This window comes from Indicator indicator, chromosome 28 (assembly GCF_027791375.1).
Source record: "Indicator indicator isolate 239-I01 chromosome 28, UM_Iind_1.1, whole genome shotgun sequence".
NCBI lineage: Eukaryota > Metazoa > Chordata > Aves > Piciformes > Indicatoridae > Indicator > Indicator indicator.
Genome location: NC_072037.1, coordinates 470364 through 486819, shown reverse-complemented (window position 1 = coordinate 486819; position 16456 = coordinate 470364). Strand labels below are relative to the sequence as shown.

General features: G+C 58.9%; 2 protein-coding genes across 2 annotated transcripts in view; both read left to right on the top strand.

The window, feature by feature from the left end:
- Positions 1 to 1963: 1963 nt before the first annotated feature.
- On the top strand, positions 1964 to 7675 carry AMBP (alpha-1-microglobulin/bikunin precursor). Its single transcript, XM_054393490.1, has 10 exons — positions 1964 to 2085; positions 2719 to 2861; positions 3534 to 3610; positions 4106 to 4219; positions 4683 to 4784; positions 5241 to 5278; positions 6081 to 6159; positions 6557 to 6724; positions 6859 to 7035; positions 7644 to 7675. Exons 1-10 carry the CDS (start codon positions 1975 to 1977, stop codon positions 7673 to 7675), a joined length of 1041 nt encoding a protein of 346 aa, XP_054249465.1. The 5' UTR covers positions 1964 to 1974.
- A 1642-nt stretch (positions 7676 to 9317) lies between these two features.
- Positions 9318 to 16456, top strand: part of RABL6 (RAB, member RAS oncogene family like 6) — a 66101-nt gene continuing 58962 nt past the window's right edge. Inside the window, exon 1 of the mRNA XM_054393211.1 lies at positions 9318 to 9447. Coding sequence (XP_054249186.1) covers positions 9318 to 9447 — 130 coding nt within the window. The remainder of the gene's footprint in view (positions 9448 to 16456) is intronic.

The following is a 16456-nucleotide window of genomic DNA, read 5'->3' as shown; positions in this document are numbered from 1 at the left end:
GTCCTTGGGAATACCATGCCTGGTATTCCCTCAGGTTCTGCCATGAGTGACAGCCCCACCATGCCAGCCCCACCACACCAGTCCCACCATGCCAGCCCCGCCACACCAGTCCCACTATCCCAGCCCCACTATGCCAACCCCACCATGCCAGTCCCACTGTGCCAGCCCTGCTGTCTGCCTGGACCTGCAGGGGCTGTTGGGAGCTGGGGCCTCTTGGTGCCAATGGGGCCAGGGGAGTTTGGTCTGCAGGAATTTTCTGGTGGATTCTCCCTGCATTTGGTTTCCACCCAACTGGTTTGGAACTGAAGCACTTTCTGAGCTTCCTGTAAGCTGGCAGCTCCCCTGGGGCTGCTGCAGCCACCCCACCTGCCAGAGCGATCCACAGGAACGTCCCTCCATGAGCACCTGCAGCTGCCAGTCCCCTCTGCCCATTGTGCCAGTGCCCACTGCCCGTCACTGCCAGCCCCCACGGCCATTTGTGCCAGTGCCCACTGCCCGTCACTGCCAGTCCCCGCTGCCCATTGTGACAGTGCCCACTGCCCATCACTGCCAGTCCCCACTGTCCACTGCCCATTGTTTTCAGTGCCCACTGCTCATCACTGCCTGTCCTCACTGCCCATCACTGCCGATCCTTGCTGCCGATGCCCGCTGTGCACACTGCCCAGGGACCTGTCCCGGCCCTGCCGCCGAAGGAACAGCGTCTGCGAGGGACAGAGCGGAGTCCCCACGCCCGCCGAGGGCTGCAGCGAGGAGGGCCTGGAGAGCAGCGGGGCCCGGGAGCGGCGCCGTGACGGGAGCGGGGCGGTGATGGGAGCGGGGCCGATGATCGGAGCGGGGCCGATGATCGGAGCGGGGCCGGTCACAGCAGCGGGCCGTGCCTGGCCGTGTCGGGCTGCGCCATTCCTTGCCGCCGGCTGCCATCTGGCGTTGGCGCGGCCGAGAGCGGGGGAGGTCCCCGGGCCAGTCCTGGCTTCCCGGACCCCTAGGTCGGGGGCTTGGACCCAGGGCTGCTGCTGGGCTCCCAGGAGGAGGAGCGCAGGGCAGGCTGCCGCGGTTGGTACTTTGTGGGGGTCTGTGCCATACGTCCAGAGCGCCCTCATTGCTGCCGGGCACACGGCGCGACGCCTGGCTCAGGACCCTGCCCGGCCGTGCCAGCCCCGCGTCCCTCTGCCCCACGCAAAGGGACGGCCGGTGCCCGCGGTGCAGGGGGTGAAAGTCCGGCCCCTGGCACTGCCCTGCCCGAGCCGGGCCACAGAGGAACCGCTGCCCTTTGCCCTGTTTGCCACCCCCTGAGCTATTTGGTTTGGGTCACTCATCCTGCAAAGGCAAACAGTGGGGAGGGAGGGGGGGTGTGTGCCCACGCCCGCGGGGGCCCTCGGCTGTGGAGTGAATGACACCTAGCCAGTTCCTGGGCATTGGCCACCGGTTCGGGACCCCTGGGGAAGGGGTCCAGAAGGGGAGCAGGCAGCATGGGCTCTGCTCCCTATGGACACTGCTCAGGATTAGGCAGCCTGCGGTAAGCACCAGGGACTCCTCGGTCCTTTCCTCTCCTCTCTGAAGGGTCACGTTGCTCTGACAGGGCTGGCAGCACCTCTTCACAGGGTGCCAGAGCTGGAGTGTGAATTCCAAAGAATAAAGCAGACAGGCAGGTCCTGGTTCCGTGCCAAACAGTGGTGGAGGAACGGGAGAGGGTGAGAGCTCAGCCTGGCACAGCAGGAGGATGTTCACCTCCCCTCCTGCACCCTGAGTCAGCTCCCTGCAAATCCCCATCTCCACCAAGGGCAGCAATGAGCCCAGAAGCCACACAGCCAGGGCTGTGCAAGGCCCACAGCTGCCCCAGCCCCCCCCCAGCAGGTGGCCCCAGCCAGGCTGGTTGCCTGCTGGCCACAGTCGAAGGTCGTGAGGCTGCGCAGTGCGGTCAGCGCAGAGTCCAGGACCTCACTGGGGCTCAGCAGCACTCAGAAGCCACCAGCCATGGTGTTCTGGGGTCTCCTTTCCCTCCTCCTTTTTGCCGTGGCCAGCGGGACCCCCATCGGGAACCAGGATGAGGATATCCAAGTGCAGGAGAGCTTTGAGGCTGAGCGGGTAACAGCGGCTTGTAGTCCCTTCATTCTGGGGGCAGAAGGGGTGGGGAGAAGGCAGGGAGACATTACCTATGTCCAGCCCAGGCTGAGCGGGAGAGGTGTTGGCAGCGTGGCCATCCCTGGGTTATGGTCAGGGGATGCCAGTCTGCCAGCACCAGATTTTGGGATGGCCTCACCCTTGCAAACACCCAGTCAGGAGCCCAAGCAGCCAGGGCAAATGGATCCTGTGAGATGTCTGCGGATCTGCCTGCCCTAAGAGGTGAGGGCAGGGCTTGCAGGCAGCCCCCATGTGCGGAACTCATGTGGGGTGCAGCCTGCTTGGCAGATCTTTCACAGCCAACCCTGGTGCCTGCCCGACGTGTGCCTGTGTCTCGGCCCCCTCAGGACACACATAGCAGGATGCCAGCCTGATGCCTCCAGCCCTGCCTGGTGGTCAGGGGACCCAAGAAAATCCTGTAATCCTGTTCAATGCTGATCCACTTTCCAAATCCTGCAGCAGCTCTGGCCTTGGCACCTTGCACCATCAGCCCCAGCTGCTTTCTGTGCCATGGATATTTCAGCTCTCCAGAAAAGCAGACGTGCCAGCTCGGTGGAGGGGGCTCATGGTGGAGATGTCCTTTGCTTCTGCCCACAGATGTATGGGAAGTGGTATGACATCGCCATCGGCACAACCTGCACCTGGATGAAGAACTACAAGGAGAAGTTCAGCATGGGCACACTGGTGCTGGGTCCTGGCCCCACTGATGACCAGATCAGCACCACCAGCACCAGGCTGCGGTATGGGGCACTGCCAGGAGTGCTCAACCCTCCTCCAAAGTCACCTTGCCCAGGGGTGCTTCATCGCCCAGGGTCTGGGACAGGATGCTGGAGCACCTCTGCTATGAAGACAGGCTGAGGGAGCTGGGGGTGTTCAGCTTGGAAAAGAGAAGGCTTCACAGAAACCTTAGAGCAGCCTTCCAGTGCAGGAAGGCTGCAGAGGGGCTTTTCATGAGGGTGTCTGAGACAGGACAAGGGGGAATGGTTTGTAGCTGAGGGACAGCAGGGTTGGACTGGAGCTGAGGAAGAAGTTCTGCAGTACAAAGGTGGTGAGGCTCTGGAACAGGTTGCCCAGGGAAGCTGTGGATGTTCCCTTCCTGGAGGTGTTCAAGGCCAGGTTGGATCAGGCCTTGGGCAACCTGCTTTAGTGTCCCTGGTCATGGCAGGGGGTTGGAGTAGATGATCCCTGAGGTCCCTTCCAGCCTAAGCCATTCCATGATTCTGTGGGGGGTTGTTTGCTCTAGCTGGTATCAGAGTCCTGAGGAGGGGCTGGACTGGGCTCCAAAACCCAATGTTGAGTAGGGGATTTCACGGGTCCTGTGCCATGGCCTCAGTGACGCAGGTATGGGTTCTGTGCAGTGACCAAGAACAGTGATCACTCAGAGCAGATGATTATTTTGCTTCTTCCTCCAGGCAAGGGGACTGCAAGCAGACCTCAGGAGAGTACCAGAAAACCAGCACCCCTGGCAAATACACCTACTACAACCCCAGTGAGTTGGGCTGACCTGCTCAGCCCTGGAACTGTAGCTTGCCTGGGCAATGGGAACCAGCACTGGGTACAGCTGGTAGCTGGGGAAGGGGTTCAGGAAAGCAGGGCTTAGAAGCCACTCCACAGTTGGCATCACTTCCTGCCAAAGTCTGGATGAAGCTGGCAGGAAGGGGCTGCTTTCAGCACTGTCCCTGAGCAGGCAAGGTGCTACCAGGTGTTCCAGCAGATCCCTGCTGTCCCCAAGGTCTCAAGCTGGGGCAGCCTCCCACCAGCTGCGTTTCAGGAGCATTGGTGGTATCTCAGCTATCCACAACACGGTTTCCAATGCCCTTGACCAAGAAGAGGCTTGCTGAGCCTAAAGGGAGGCAGAGTTCTGCTTCCTAGAGTTCAGCTCTTCTCATGGATTAGCTTCCTGGTTTCAGCTCCCAGCTCTGGCTGCCTCATGCGGCCCCATGTCTCACCGAGGGGCAGGAATGACGTGCTGTGTCTCCCCCAGAGTGGGATGTGTCCATCCAGTGCTACGTGCTCCGCACTGACTATGACCAGTATGCTGTCATCCTGATGAAGAAGAAAAGCAGCTTTGGCCCAAGCACCAGCCTGAAGCTCTATGGTATGTCTGGCTGTGGCCCTTGTGGGCAAGCAGGCTCCAGGGTGGGCCAGTGCAGCTCAGAAACACTACCCACAGGTCCTGCAGGTCCCTTGGCCTTGAGGGACCTGACCACGGCTTTGGAAGTGGTGCCTTGGAGCACCTAATCTTTGGCACTGCAGAGACTGAGTCTCAGGGCTCCCCTTGGAGCCACAGCACACAATGAATGTCCAAAGCTGCCTGCTGTTTGGGATGAAGGGGGCAATGCCTGCCCTGAAGTGGTAGGACATGCTGTGCTGAAAAACATGGAAACTGCTTTGTCCAATCCTTGGTCAAGAATAACGGAGGAGAGGTTGAGGAGGACCAGGAGGGTGGTATTGGGCCTGCCTTGCAGCTGCCTGAGCTCTGTGGGTTGCTGGGTGGCTGAGGGGCTGGATGTAGATCCCTCCCCATGCCAGCCCCACTCACAGCCTATTCCCCTGCCTAGGGAGGAGTCCGGAGCTGAGGGAGGACCTCATTGAGGCTTTCCAGCAGCTGGCTCTGGAGATGGGCATCCCTGCAGACTCCATTTTCATCCTGACCAACAGAGGTAACCCACCAGGAAGCATGAGCCTGCTCCACTGCATGTCCCCCTGGCCTGCCAGGGCCCTGGGGCTGCTCCTTCTTGCCGTCTGAGGCTGGGGAGATGGTCAGGACAGGGCTTTGGTAGGATGGGGTCACATGTCAGTCAGGTTGCCATGGTCAATGCACCCCCAGCACTGTGCTGGCACAGGACACCCAGGGACACTCAAGACTGCTCCCCATGGCTGAGCTGTTCCTTGCTCAGCCTGGGGTCCTGAGGGTGCTAGCATGATGCAGGTGAGTGTGGGGATTTTAGGTGATGCTCCTGAGTGGGAGGTGGAAAGAAGCACGAGGAGAAGAACACTGGGGTGAACGTGGGAGGGCATTCCCTTCCCCAGGCTCCTGCATGTGCATGGGGCAGGACCATGGTGAGATGAATTTAGCAGGATGTGCTGCTGACCTTCTCTCCTGTCATCTGGGCCAGGTGAATGCATTCCTCAGGAGACTGCAGCTGCCCCCCAGGTGAGTGGCCCAGCTAGGACCTCCTGAGACAGATCAGGGCTAGGTACATCCTCCCCAGACCAAACTCACTGGAGACCTGGTGTCCAGTGGCCAAACTTCATGAGCTAGACACATTGTTTGGGCAGCAGCTCCACTGACCACCCTGGGGAATGTCCTTTCATACCTGCTGACAGACTTTGCCTGCAGGGTGGGGGTCCTGCAAGTAGGGTGAGGGCCCTGGGAGTCAGACAGATGTCCTGGGAGTCAGGTGGACACCAGAGGTCATTTGCAAACAGAGGCAATGGCTCTTCTCTACTCAGATTTTTTTTTCTGTGGGTGAAAGCCTGGTGTCTCCTTGCCAGCCTGTGGCTGTTCCAGCCAGACCACAGCCCTCCTTCCGCAGGAGGAGGAGGCAGCTCAGCACTCCATGGTCCTTCAGCACCTCCCATCCTTACAGGGCTGAGTTTAGGTTTTCCAGAGGGGATGGGACTTTCCCATAGGAGAAACAACCCAGATGGGAGCAGGTAACAGTGTCAGGGAGAGCAGAGACATTCCCATCAGAGGGCATGGATGGGGCACTCTGGGTGTCAATGGCTCCATCCAGGGTGAGCGCAGGGCTGGGAGGATTGTGGTGTGTGGAGGCATCGCAGCCTCTTGACCCCAGATCAATAGCTGCAGACGGCTGGAGAGCTGGAGCCTGCCCGGGCTGCAGGACGCAGCAGAGCAGGCAGTGACACAGCCACGGCGGGCAGGGGTGACCTGGGGGGCAGCAGGTCCCACGAGCAGGTCCTGACGGCCACTCTGTGCTCCCTTCCCCATGCAGAGGGCACGGAGAGGCATCCTGCCCCCCGAGGAGGGCTCTGCGGCCGGACCCCTGCCCCCATACACCGGCAATAAGGAAGGTAGGGCCTGGCGGAGGGGCTGCCCCTGACCCGCGGTCACAGCCTCCCCCCCCCCCCCCCCCCCAAGCGCCCCCCAGTCCCTCGCAGCCCTTCACAGCCCCCGCAGCCCTCTACTGCATCTCACAGCCCCCCGCAGCCCTTTACTGCCCCTAACAGCACCCCCAGAGATCCTCGCAGCCCTCCATAGACCCCCGCAGCCCCTCATAGCCCTCCCCAACCCCGAGTTCCTCACAGCCTCTCACAGCCCCTCGCAGCCCCCTACAGCCTCTTGCAGCCCCCCAGCAGCCCCTCACTGCCCCTCACAGCCTCCCGCAGCCCTTCACTGTCCCCCGCAGCCCCTCACAGCCCCCCGCAGCCCCTCGCAGCCCCCCGCACCCCCCGTGTGGGCTGCCCGCAGACTCCTGCCGGCTGGGCCGGGACGCGGGGCCGTGCAGCGGGATGCTCTCCCGCTTCTTCTACAACTCCTCCTCCATGGCGTGCGAGACCTTCCTGTATGGCGGCTGCCTGGGCAACGGCAACAACTTCCCCTCGGAGAAGGAATGCCTGCAGGCCTGCCGCACCGAGGGTGAGCGGCCCCGGGCCGGGGCGACGGCACCGCCGCTGGGTACCAGCGGGGACTGGAGAGTGGCTTTGACTCCGTGTGGGAGGTGTGTGGGGGCCCTGAGCCTCCTGCCTTCAGTGCAGCCTCTGTTCCTGCAGCTGCTTGCAGGCTGCCCATCGCCCCGGGGCCGTGCCAGAAGCCGGTGACTCGCTGGGCTTTCGACGCGGCCCAGGGCAAGTGCATCACCTTCAGCTATGGAGGCTGCAAAGGCAACGGGAACCAGTTCTACTCGGAGAAAGAGTGCAAGGAGTACTGCGGGGCCCCTCCGCTGGCAGGTACCTGCCCGCACCCTGCCTGCACCCTGTTCGCACTGCACTGTGCCAGGGGAGCCAGGGCTACCCGCACCATCTCCTGTCCTGCTCTGGGCTGGGCATGCTGCCTGAGGTGGGCACAGGGCTGTTCTGAATCTGGGATGTGTCTATCCTGGGATAAGCCTGCCAGTCCCCCAGCAAAGGGGTTTCCATGTTGAACCTCCCTGGGAGACGGAATAGGCAGCGCTGAGCCCTCGGGGGGATGGACAAGCAGGCTTCCATCAGCGTGGCAGAGGGGTGAGCTCAGGGATCTTTCAACATAGCCAGCCCTGGGTGAGCCTGCTCCCAGCAGAGCAGGAGTTGGGGGCTTACCATGCACCTACAGATGGGAAATGGGGCCAGAGTAACATGTCTTAGGGCAGAGCTCCTCTTTTATTGTCCCTGTCACCAAGGTAAACTGCATCAGTGCCACCATGGTGGGTGGTGGGACATGAAGTGACATCCCAGAACAGCACAGGGGTGCACAGAGGGTCTAGAGCAATTTCCCTGGCAAACTGGGAAGCAGCAGCCAGCAGTGTCTGTCTGTGGGGCAGGGAGGGGGTCTGTGAGCCTGTCTGTCTCTCCACTTGTAGAGGACGAGGAGTTTCTGCACCTGCCAAACTGACTCGGGCAGAGGACGAGCTGCCAGCACACAGCACCAGGGCCCCTGCAGAAGGCTGCTGGCAGCTGGCAGCACAGGAGATGCCTCCAGCAGTAAATCTCTGTAATGGGACCAATGAGCCCAGCATCCATTCTTGAGCAAGTGGGGTGGGGGGTCCAGAAGGTGCAGGGGATGCTGTGGGGTCCTCGCTGGACTTGTGGTGTGGTGTTTCCCTTGGATGCTCCCTACTGAGTCTCTACCCCTTCCTCAGTCCACTGCCTTCTCACAGAGTGCTGGGGTGGCACTGAGGGGTCAGGATATCCTGCTGGGTGAGGTTCACCTCCCCATTTCCCAGGGGATGGTGATGGACAGCTGGGAAGGGGGTCAGAAGCAGGGGAAAAGGTGCCTGCTTCTCCCTAAAGATGAACAATTACTGCTGCATCACAGTCACAGTGGGACTGGGGAGGCTCAGGCATGGACTGGCATTGGGGTCATGGTGAGGAACAACCAGCACGGAGTGGGGGGTTACATAGGATGCAAAGCATGGAATTATGGAGTGTCAGAGGGGACCCTGAGGGGTCGCAGGAGAGAATTAAGGGGTTGTAAGAGTCACAGAGGGAAATTGAAGCTGTAACAGGAGGGAGGGATTACAGGGGGTCACATGGGGATATAAGGGGCTCCGGAGGGAATTAGAAGTGTTTCGCTGGGGGGGTGGCCCCAAGAGGGGGTTACAGGGTTTATGAAGGTCACGTGGCAGCTCCATGGGTCTCAGGAAGGGGGTCCAGGGTTTATGGGGGTCATGGGGCAGCTCCATGGTGCTCAGTAGGGCGGGTACAGGGTTTATGGGGGTCACGGGGCAGCTCCATGGGTCTCAGGAAGGGGGTACAGGGTTTATGGGGGTCATGGGGCAGCTCCATGGGGCTCAGGAGGGGGGACCACGGTTTATGGGGGTCACGGGTCGAGGGCTATGAAATTCCCCGGAGGATGCTAGCGGAGTCTCGGGGGCCCGTGGGAGTCCCAGGAGGGGCCCGCGGAGCTCTTGCAAAGATCCGGGTAAAGTCGACCCATCGGGGGGAGGCGGGTCGCAGGGTTTCGCAGGGTTTCCCCAGGGTCATCCGTGGACACCTGCGGGTCCCCCGCCGCCGCGCTCCGAGCCGTACTGGCCCCTGCCAGCCGCCGTACCGGTGCCGCGCGCGCACCTTCCTCCGGCGGCGAGGCGGAAGAGGCAAAATGGCGGCGTCGGCGCGAGCTCTGTGTCGCCTCTGCTCCCCGCGCCCGACCCTGAGTGGCGGTGCCCGGCGGGGCTGAGCTGCCGCACCAGCCCAGCCGTCCCTTTGGCCCTGCGCCTGCCCAGCCGCACGTTCCCTCCGCGCCGGCCCAGCCCCGGGCCATGCCCGGTTAGCTCCCATCTCCCCGGCACACGGCGGGGCCCCGAGTGAGCCTCCTCCCCGCCGCGGCAGGTCAGAGCGAGACGAGCCTTCGCACCTCCGTCCTGTCCAGCCCAGGAGGCCCCTCATGGCCCGCCTAGCCCTGTCCCGGCCCTGATTCACCCGCGTCCCTCCGAGCCGTGAACTCCCCTATGCTCCCCGCGGGGCCGCCCTGCAGCTGAACCCCGGAGCCGCGGCACTTTTCCCGGAGGTGGTGGAGCAGGTGTGGGACCAGAAAGATGTTCTCAGCCCTGAAGAAGCTAGTGGGCTCGGACCAGACTCCGGTCAGAGACAAGAACATCCCTGCGGGGCTGCAGTCCATGAACCAGGCTCTGCAGAGGAGGTTTGCCAAGGGAGTCCAGTACAACAGTGAGTGTGAGCCAGGCCTCGGGGCGCTGGGGGGCACGGCCACGCCGGGCGGGCCCAGCCGCTGCCCCGGAGCCTGCCCGGAAACCCCGGCGTGGTGCGGACCGCGTGTGTTTGTGCTGTGCGTGGTGGGGCTTTGGGCAGGGATCGCCCGAAGCCAAGTTTGCAATGAAACGCTGGAGCAGGAGGGGTGGAGGGGATGGCAACTTTGATCTGTCTGTGTGGCGCTTTGGAATCTGTGGTGGCAGCTGCGGTGGCAGCGGTGTCCCCAGCCAGCCGCGGGCCGGAGCCACTGCCTGCCTTCCACACGCGAGAGAGCTCCTTGTGAAGCAATTTTTGTCTGTTAAAGCGTCCAGAGAGTGCTGAGTGTGTGGTGACCTTCCCGCAGCCCAGGGTCACGGTGGCTGTAACTAAGCTCTCTGATGAGGGTCTGTTGGAAAGCTCTGCCCTGCCAGGTGCTAACCAAAGGTGGGTGCTTGCAGGCTCCTGCCGGCCCTTGCTGCCTCATTTCATTGTCCCTCTCCTTTTTGCAGCAGAAACGTTGGCTCTTTTCTCAGGGAGTGTTTCTAGAATTCTTTTCCTTTCCATGTTGACACCCAGGGTTGCAATTTCTGCCCTGTTGGGTTTCAGGGTTCCATTTTTACCCTGTTGGGGCTTAGCGAACGTTATTTCTAATCTCGAGTTTCATGAGGGCAGTGCAGGTGTGTAGAGGAGGTCCCAAAGTCCCACCTTGTGATATGGGGACAGCAGTTTTGTCATCCTTGCTGAAAATAGAGATTGTCCCAGTGAGTACCAGCTCCTCTGTGTGGATCTGGGCAGGCAGTGAAGGCAGACTGCAGAAGGCTGAGATATTGGCAGGTGGGAAGGAGGCTGGCTGGTAAAGATGGCACTGAGTGAGGTCTGTAGAGTCACAGGCGGAGGAGCAGCAGAGATCACCTTGGACCTTAACCTGGCACTGAGCATGAAGGGAGCCCTGAGCACCTTGGGGCTGTTGGGGCTTAGTGTTACCACCACTGACTGTTTTTGGGCTGAGGTGTTTGGAAGCTCTGCTTTACCAGGCAGAGCATGTGGTGCCTTTATCCCTGGCACATCTGTTAGATATGCCAATCCTGCTTAGTGTGGAGTACTCCTGCCTCAGCAAGCAGGCTTGGCTGTGAGCAGGAGCATGGTGACACTGTCAAGGCACCTGGTTTGCAGTGAAAGACCAGGGGTGAGGAGGAAGCTGTTGTGCCTTGCATCCCTCAACAGGGTCTTGGGTAGCTGCTGATTACAGAGCAGTGATGTGTACAGAGGCTTCCTGCAGAGCAGAACACGGCCATGTGCTCCACTGGGACAGGTTGTGATCAGGTAGCCAACACCAGCTTGTGAGTTATGTAAGAGACAGGAGTTGGCTTTTCAGGTGGTGGGCAGTGGGGATCAGCTGCATCCTGCTGGCACTGCAGCCAGCAGGGACAGCTCTTTGTTGTGTGTTGACTGACTGCATTGTCAGGCAACCTGCGTGGCTGTGGACCTGATACCATCGGTGCAGCCAGGACAGAAAGGAAGCATCTGAGCTGCCAGCTGTAGCTTGGCTGCTTTTTGTCTGGCTGTTGAAAGCCTCAGGAGGGCTTTTTGGTTTGTGCTCTGCCTTATCAGGGTTTGTGTTCTAGTTACTGCTTTCATATCTAGAATGAAGCTGCAGCTCTCTGTCCTTCCCTTAAGGGAAGCTTTCCAATCTCCATAGTAACTCTTCCCAGCACTGCTGTTATATAATATTCATAGGAGATACAGGCAGGCTTGCAGGAGGGCTTTGAAGTACCCCCTGCAGCCCTGGTACTGGGCAGACAGGGTAGTTCCAGCATGCTGAGAGGGCTGAAGGTGGGCTGTGAAGGAAAGCCATTGCCAGGGCCACCGCTCAAGAAGGGCAGAGCTGCATCACCACTGCTCCTCCCTTATCAGGCACCCAATGGGCAACAGAGGAAGGCAAATGTGCTTTGTAGCCACTCTTGTCACATCTTCAAAGCACCTCTGTTCCCCTGGAGGTGCTAAACCAAAGGGTGCTGTGATGACAGCTTTTGCTGATCATGAACTGGAGCCTGATTCCTTCCCAGAAATACATTCAGTGATCTGGGAATGCCTTGGGTTGCTTGCTGCTGAGGTGGGCAGTGAATAGCCAGGGCCTTGCCCCCTGGCTCTTGGTGCCTTGCCACAGGGCTCAGAACAGGCTGTGCTGTGCCAGCCTGTGTGGCTGTCAAGTACTTCTTGTAAGCAGTTTGGGGTGACACTGGTGTGTCTTGGTGGCTCTGGATAGGAGCACCTCTAGCAGAAGCTGGAGCAGCTCTGTTGATCACCAGCCAGAGAGCTGTGCTGGCCCTGGGAGGGGAGCACAGGCAGGTGGAGGCCAAGCCAGGTGGATCTCCTTGCCTTGGCAGCAGTGCCTGTTCAAACAAACAGCAGAGGAATTGCCAGCAGCAGGCTACTCAGATGTCAGGTTTCTGTAGAGCGCTGGTGGCCCAGCAAGAGTGAGATGAAGAGTCCTGGGTGGGTTGCACTGGCAGCAGGGTTCCCTGGCAGTTAGCCATTGATGCTCACAGAATCTCAGGCTGCTTTGGGTTGAAGAAGACCTTTAATGCTCATCCCCCCTGTGGTCATCAGGGACATCCCCAACCAGAGCAGGTTGTTCAGAGCCCCAGACAACCTGACCTGGGATGGTTCCAGGGATGGGGCAGCTCCCACCTCTCCAGGCAACCTGGGACAGTGTATCACTGCCCTCAGCATAAAAAATGTCTTTCTTCTGTCTAGTCTGAATGATCAGTGACAGGAAAAAAAAAAAGGCATGGAAGTGCTGCATGCTCAGCTCCACCTGTCCTGTTCCTCAGAACATGATCCACCTTCTGCTCTGGGCTTCATTCTTCATGCTGCATCCAGTATGGACCACCCAAGCCTCACTGCAGTGTTCCTGGAGCACAGGCTTCTGGTGAGCTGCAGGCTCAGTAGCTCAAAGCATCTGCCCCAGTCCCTCTTCTTGTTACTTTTCTGCCTCAAATGTGCTTTAAAAGACAAAATGTAATTAATGCCTTGTTTCCTTTTGGTAGCCATGATGGTCTTCAATGCTTCCGTGCTGGTTTGGAGGAGTTCTCCAGCTCTGACTGGAGTATTTTCATTCAGCACCACTCCCAAAACAAAGGCTTTCCCTCTTCCTGCTGCTTCCCACCTGCTGGCCTACAGCAAAAACAGTGTGAACAGCAGATGGACAGAGGGGATTCTGCCCCTCTGCTCTGGAGAGACCTCACCTGCAGTGCTGTCTCCAAGTCTGGAGTCCTCAGCACAGAAAGGACATGGACCTGCTGGAGAGGGTCCAGAGGAGGCTACAAAGATGATCAGAGGGCTGGAGAACCTCCTATGAGGACAGGCTGGGAGAGTTGGGGCTGCTCAGCCTGGAGAAGAGAAGGTTTCAGGGAGACCTTAGAGCAGCCTTCCAGTACCTGAAGGGGCTCCAAGCAGGCTGCAGAGGGACTGTTCCCAAAGGCCTGCAGGGACAGGACCAGGAGCAATGGTTTGAAATGAGAGCAGAGCAGACTGAGATTGGATGTGAGGAACAAGTTCTGCACCAGAAGGCTGCTGGAACACTGCAAGAGGTTGCCCAGGGAGGTGGTTGAGGCTCCATCCCTGGAGATATTCAAGGTGAGGCTGGACAGGGCTCTGGGCAACCTGATCTAGTGGAGGATGTCCCTGCTGAGTGCAGGGGGTTGGACTGGATGAGCTTTGGAGGTCCCTTCCAACCCAAACCATTCTGTGAGTCACTCTCCTGGGGCTGGCACAGGGGTTGGGCAGTGTGTGGCAGACCTGCTGTGACTGCTGCCTGGCCTGGTGTCTGCAGAGCAGTTGTGCTGCTGGTGGCAGCAGGACGAGCTTCAAACCTTTGAACTGCAGCCTGAGGGTCACAGTCCCCAGACCCTCAAGGGGGGGCAAGGTTATGACCCTCCCTGTGGGGTTATCAGCAGAGGACTTTGGGGATCTTTGCTGCAGGGTCAGAGATTCTCAGCTGGCTGCAGTGCCCTGGGCAGAGTTGGGAATTCCTGATTCCTGGTTCTGAGCTGCTGAGCCCTGCTCTCTGTATCTTCACTGCTCTGCTTCCATTTCCCCATTTGAAGAGTGGAAATCCTTCTGGATTTTTCCTGCAGCAGTATGAACAAAGAGATTTGTTCAGCGTTTTCCTCACATCTTGATCTGTTCCCCATCCCTCCACTTCTTCCCCCAAATCATTCTCATGTCTTTGTTCCAAACCTGTGGCTGTTTGCAGTAGTTACTGGCTGAAGTTAAAACAAGGCAGTGATTGTTGCTGTGCTTTAGGTAACAGTTCTGACCTTACCCAGCATTACTGCTCCTCTGTCCCCATCAGGCACAGCCTGGGGCTGGGAGAGACTGGCTTGGCTGTGCCCTGGAGCTGACTCAGCTCCTTCTGCCTTGCAGACTCCTGCTGCTGAGCAGAGCTGCCCCAGCCAAGGTCCCAGACACAGGTTTTAGTTGGCTAAAAACGATTCACATCCCCTGCCCGCTTCCTGATCTGGTTTTTAAAGACCTTTTCTTTCCTCAAGAGAAAAGTCAGTGAAAACTGATGCCCTGTGTAGGAGGAAAGAGATCCTGACACAGACTGCTGAAGATGAAAAGAGCCTTTGGACCTGTGCAAACTGAGCAGCCTGTGTGATCCAAAGGGAGCTTCCAGGGGTGGGGGTGATCTCCTTGCCACTGCAGCCATGCCCCCCGTGGGCTGCTCCTGTTGCACATGCAGCTGAGCACCTGAGCTGCAGGAGAAAACTGAAAAGGAATACATTTGGGGTTAGTTTTCAGCCAGTTCAGTTCCTGGTCTAGCTCAATGTGGAGCTGTATAAATAATGCTCTTGGCACTAGGCGAGTGCCAAGGGAGGTAAGATTGCCCCTTCTAGGGAGACCTCACAGTCCAGTCTCTGGGTCTGGTCCTGAAGGTGCACCTTGAGAGCAGCCTGGGGCTGAGGGAGGGTCTGCTTGCCCCTTCAAACCCAGTGATTTGGTTTCTCATGCTGCACATCATGGGGGAATGTGGATGTTGAAGTCCTCTGTAAGGTAGGCAGTGAGAGCATTTAGAAAGGTCTGGGTTTCAAAGAGGACAGCTTGAATCTCTTCCTGCCTTTGCCATGGATTGCAGCAGTACAGGGAGGGGATTCTGCTCTGCTGTGCTCAGACCCCACCTGCAGCACTGCCTCCAATTCTGGGACCCCCAGCACAAGAAGGACCTGGAGCTGCTGGAGAGGGTCCAGAGGAGGCCACCAAGATGATCAGAGGGCTGCAGAACCTCCCCTGTGGGGACAGGCTGGGAGAGCTGGGGCTGTTCAGCCTGCAGAAGAGAAGGCTCCAGGCAGACCTCAGAGCAGCCTTGCAGTACCTGAAGGGGCTGCAGGAGAGCTGGGGAGGGACTTTGGACAAGGGCTGGGAGTGCCAGGATGAGGGACAATGGCTTTGAGCTGGGAGAGGGGAGATTGAGAGTGGAGATGAGGAAGAAAATCTTGAGAGTGAGGCTGGGGAGACACTGGCACAGGTTGCCCAGGGAGGCTGTGGCTGTCCCCTGCCTGGAGGTGTTGAAGGCCAGGCTGGATGAGGCCTTGAGCAAGCTGTGCTGGTGGGAGGTGTCCCTGCCCATGGCAGGGGGTTGGAACTGAAGGTCCCTTCCACCCCAACCACTCTGTGATCTGTGAATTAATTCAGGAAAATCAGAGCAGTCTCCACTGATGCTTCACCATCCGCAAGCAGGAAACAGCATCACACACAGGGGGAGAGGCAGTGCAGGGAATGGTTTATTGTCTCTGCAGAGATGCTCTGGGTGGGGTCTGGAAGTGAAGTCAGCCTATAAAGATGTTTTATTTTTGCCTTTATTATCTTTAGCAAGTAACTGTGTGCAAGAACAAACAGCAAAGGCACTCTGCAAGCACAGCACCAATTTCCCCCAGACAGAACTGCACAGCCTGTGTGGTGTTCATGGAAGTTTAGCTCAGAAAGGTTTCTCTGCCCTGCCTGCACTGCTTCCTGAGTTACAACAGAAGGCAGCCTGGCATTCCCTTGCCCAAATGCTGATGCACAGCCCACAGCTGATCCCCCCACATCAGATGTCTCTGGGTGGGCTTTTTTTCTGGGGGATAGCAGCTCCTGTTCTGAATGCAAGCACAGCCATTCCTGCCAGGCAGCTGCTGTTTTCCAGCAGCCTCCTGGTTGCTGCTTGAAGAACAGAAAGTTTGGAGAACCCCAGATGCTGTTTTAATAAAGAACAAGATAACACCAGGGGAAACTCTGAATCAGATATGTGCACCTAGGTTGGGGCAATCCTTGATACCAATCCAGGCTGGGAGTGATGAGACTGAGAGCAGCCCTGCAGAGAAGGACTTGGGGGTGCTGGGGGGGAGAAGCTGGACAGGAGCCAGCAATGGGCACTGGCAGCACAGAAGGCCAAGGGCAGCCTGGGCTGCATCCAAAGCAGTGTGGGCAGAGCTGGAGAGAGAGGATCCTGCCCCTCTGCTCTGGGGAGACCTCACCTGCAGGGCTGTGTCCAGCTCTGGAGCCCTCAGCACAAGAAGGACATGGAGCTGATGGAGAGGGTCCAGAGGAGGCCATAAAGATGATCAGAGGGCTGGAGAACCTCTGCTGTGGGGACAGGCTGAGAGAGTTGGAGCTGTTCAGCCTGCAGAAGGCTCCAGGGAGACCTTAGAGCTGCATTTCAATATCTGAAGGGGACCTACAGGAGAGCTGGGGAGGGACTGTTCAGAAGGGCTTGGAGTGACAGGTTGGGGAGCAATGGTTTGGAAGTGGAGCAGGGCAGGGTTAGGTTGGACATCAGGAGGAAGTTCTGCACAGTGAGGATGGGGAGAGACTGGAACAGGTTGCCCAGGGAGGTGGTTGAGGCCTTGTCCCTGGAGACGTTCAAGATCCAACTTGATACATCCCTGGGCAGCCTGCTTTAGCTGGAGGTGTCCCTGCTGCCTGCAGGGGGTTTGGATAAGATGAC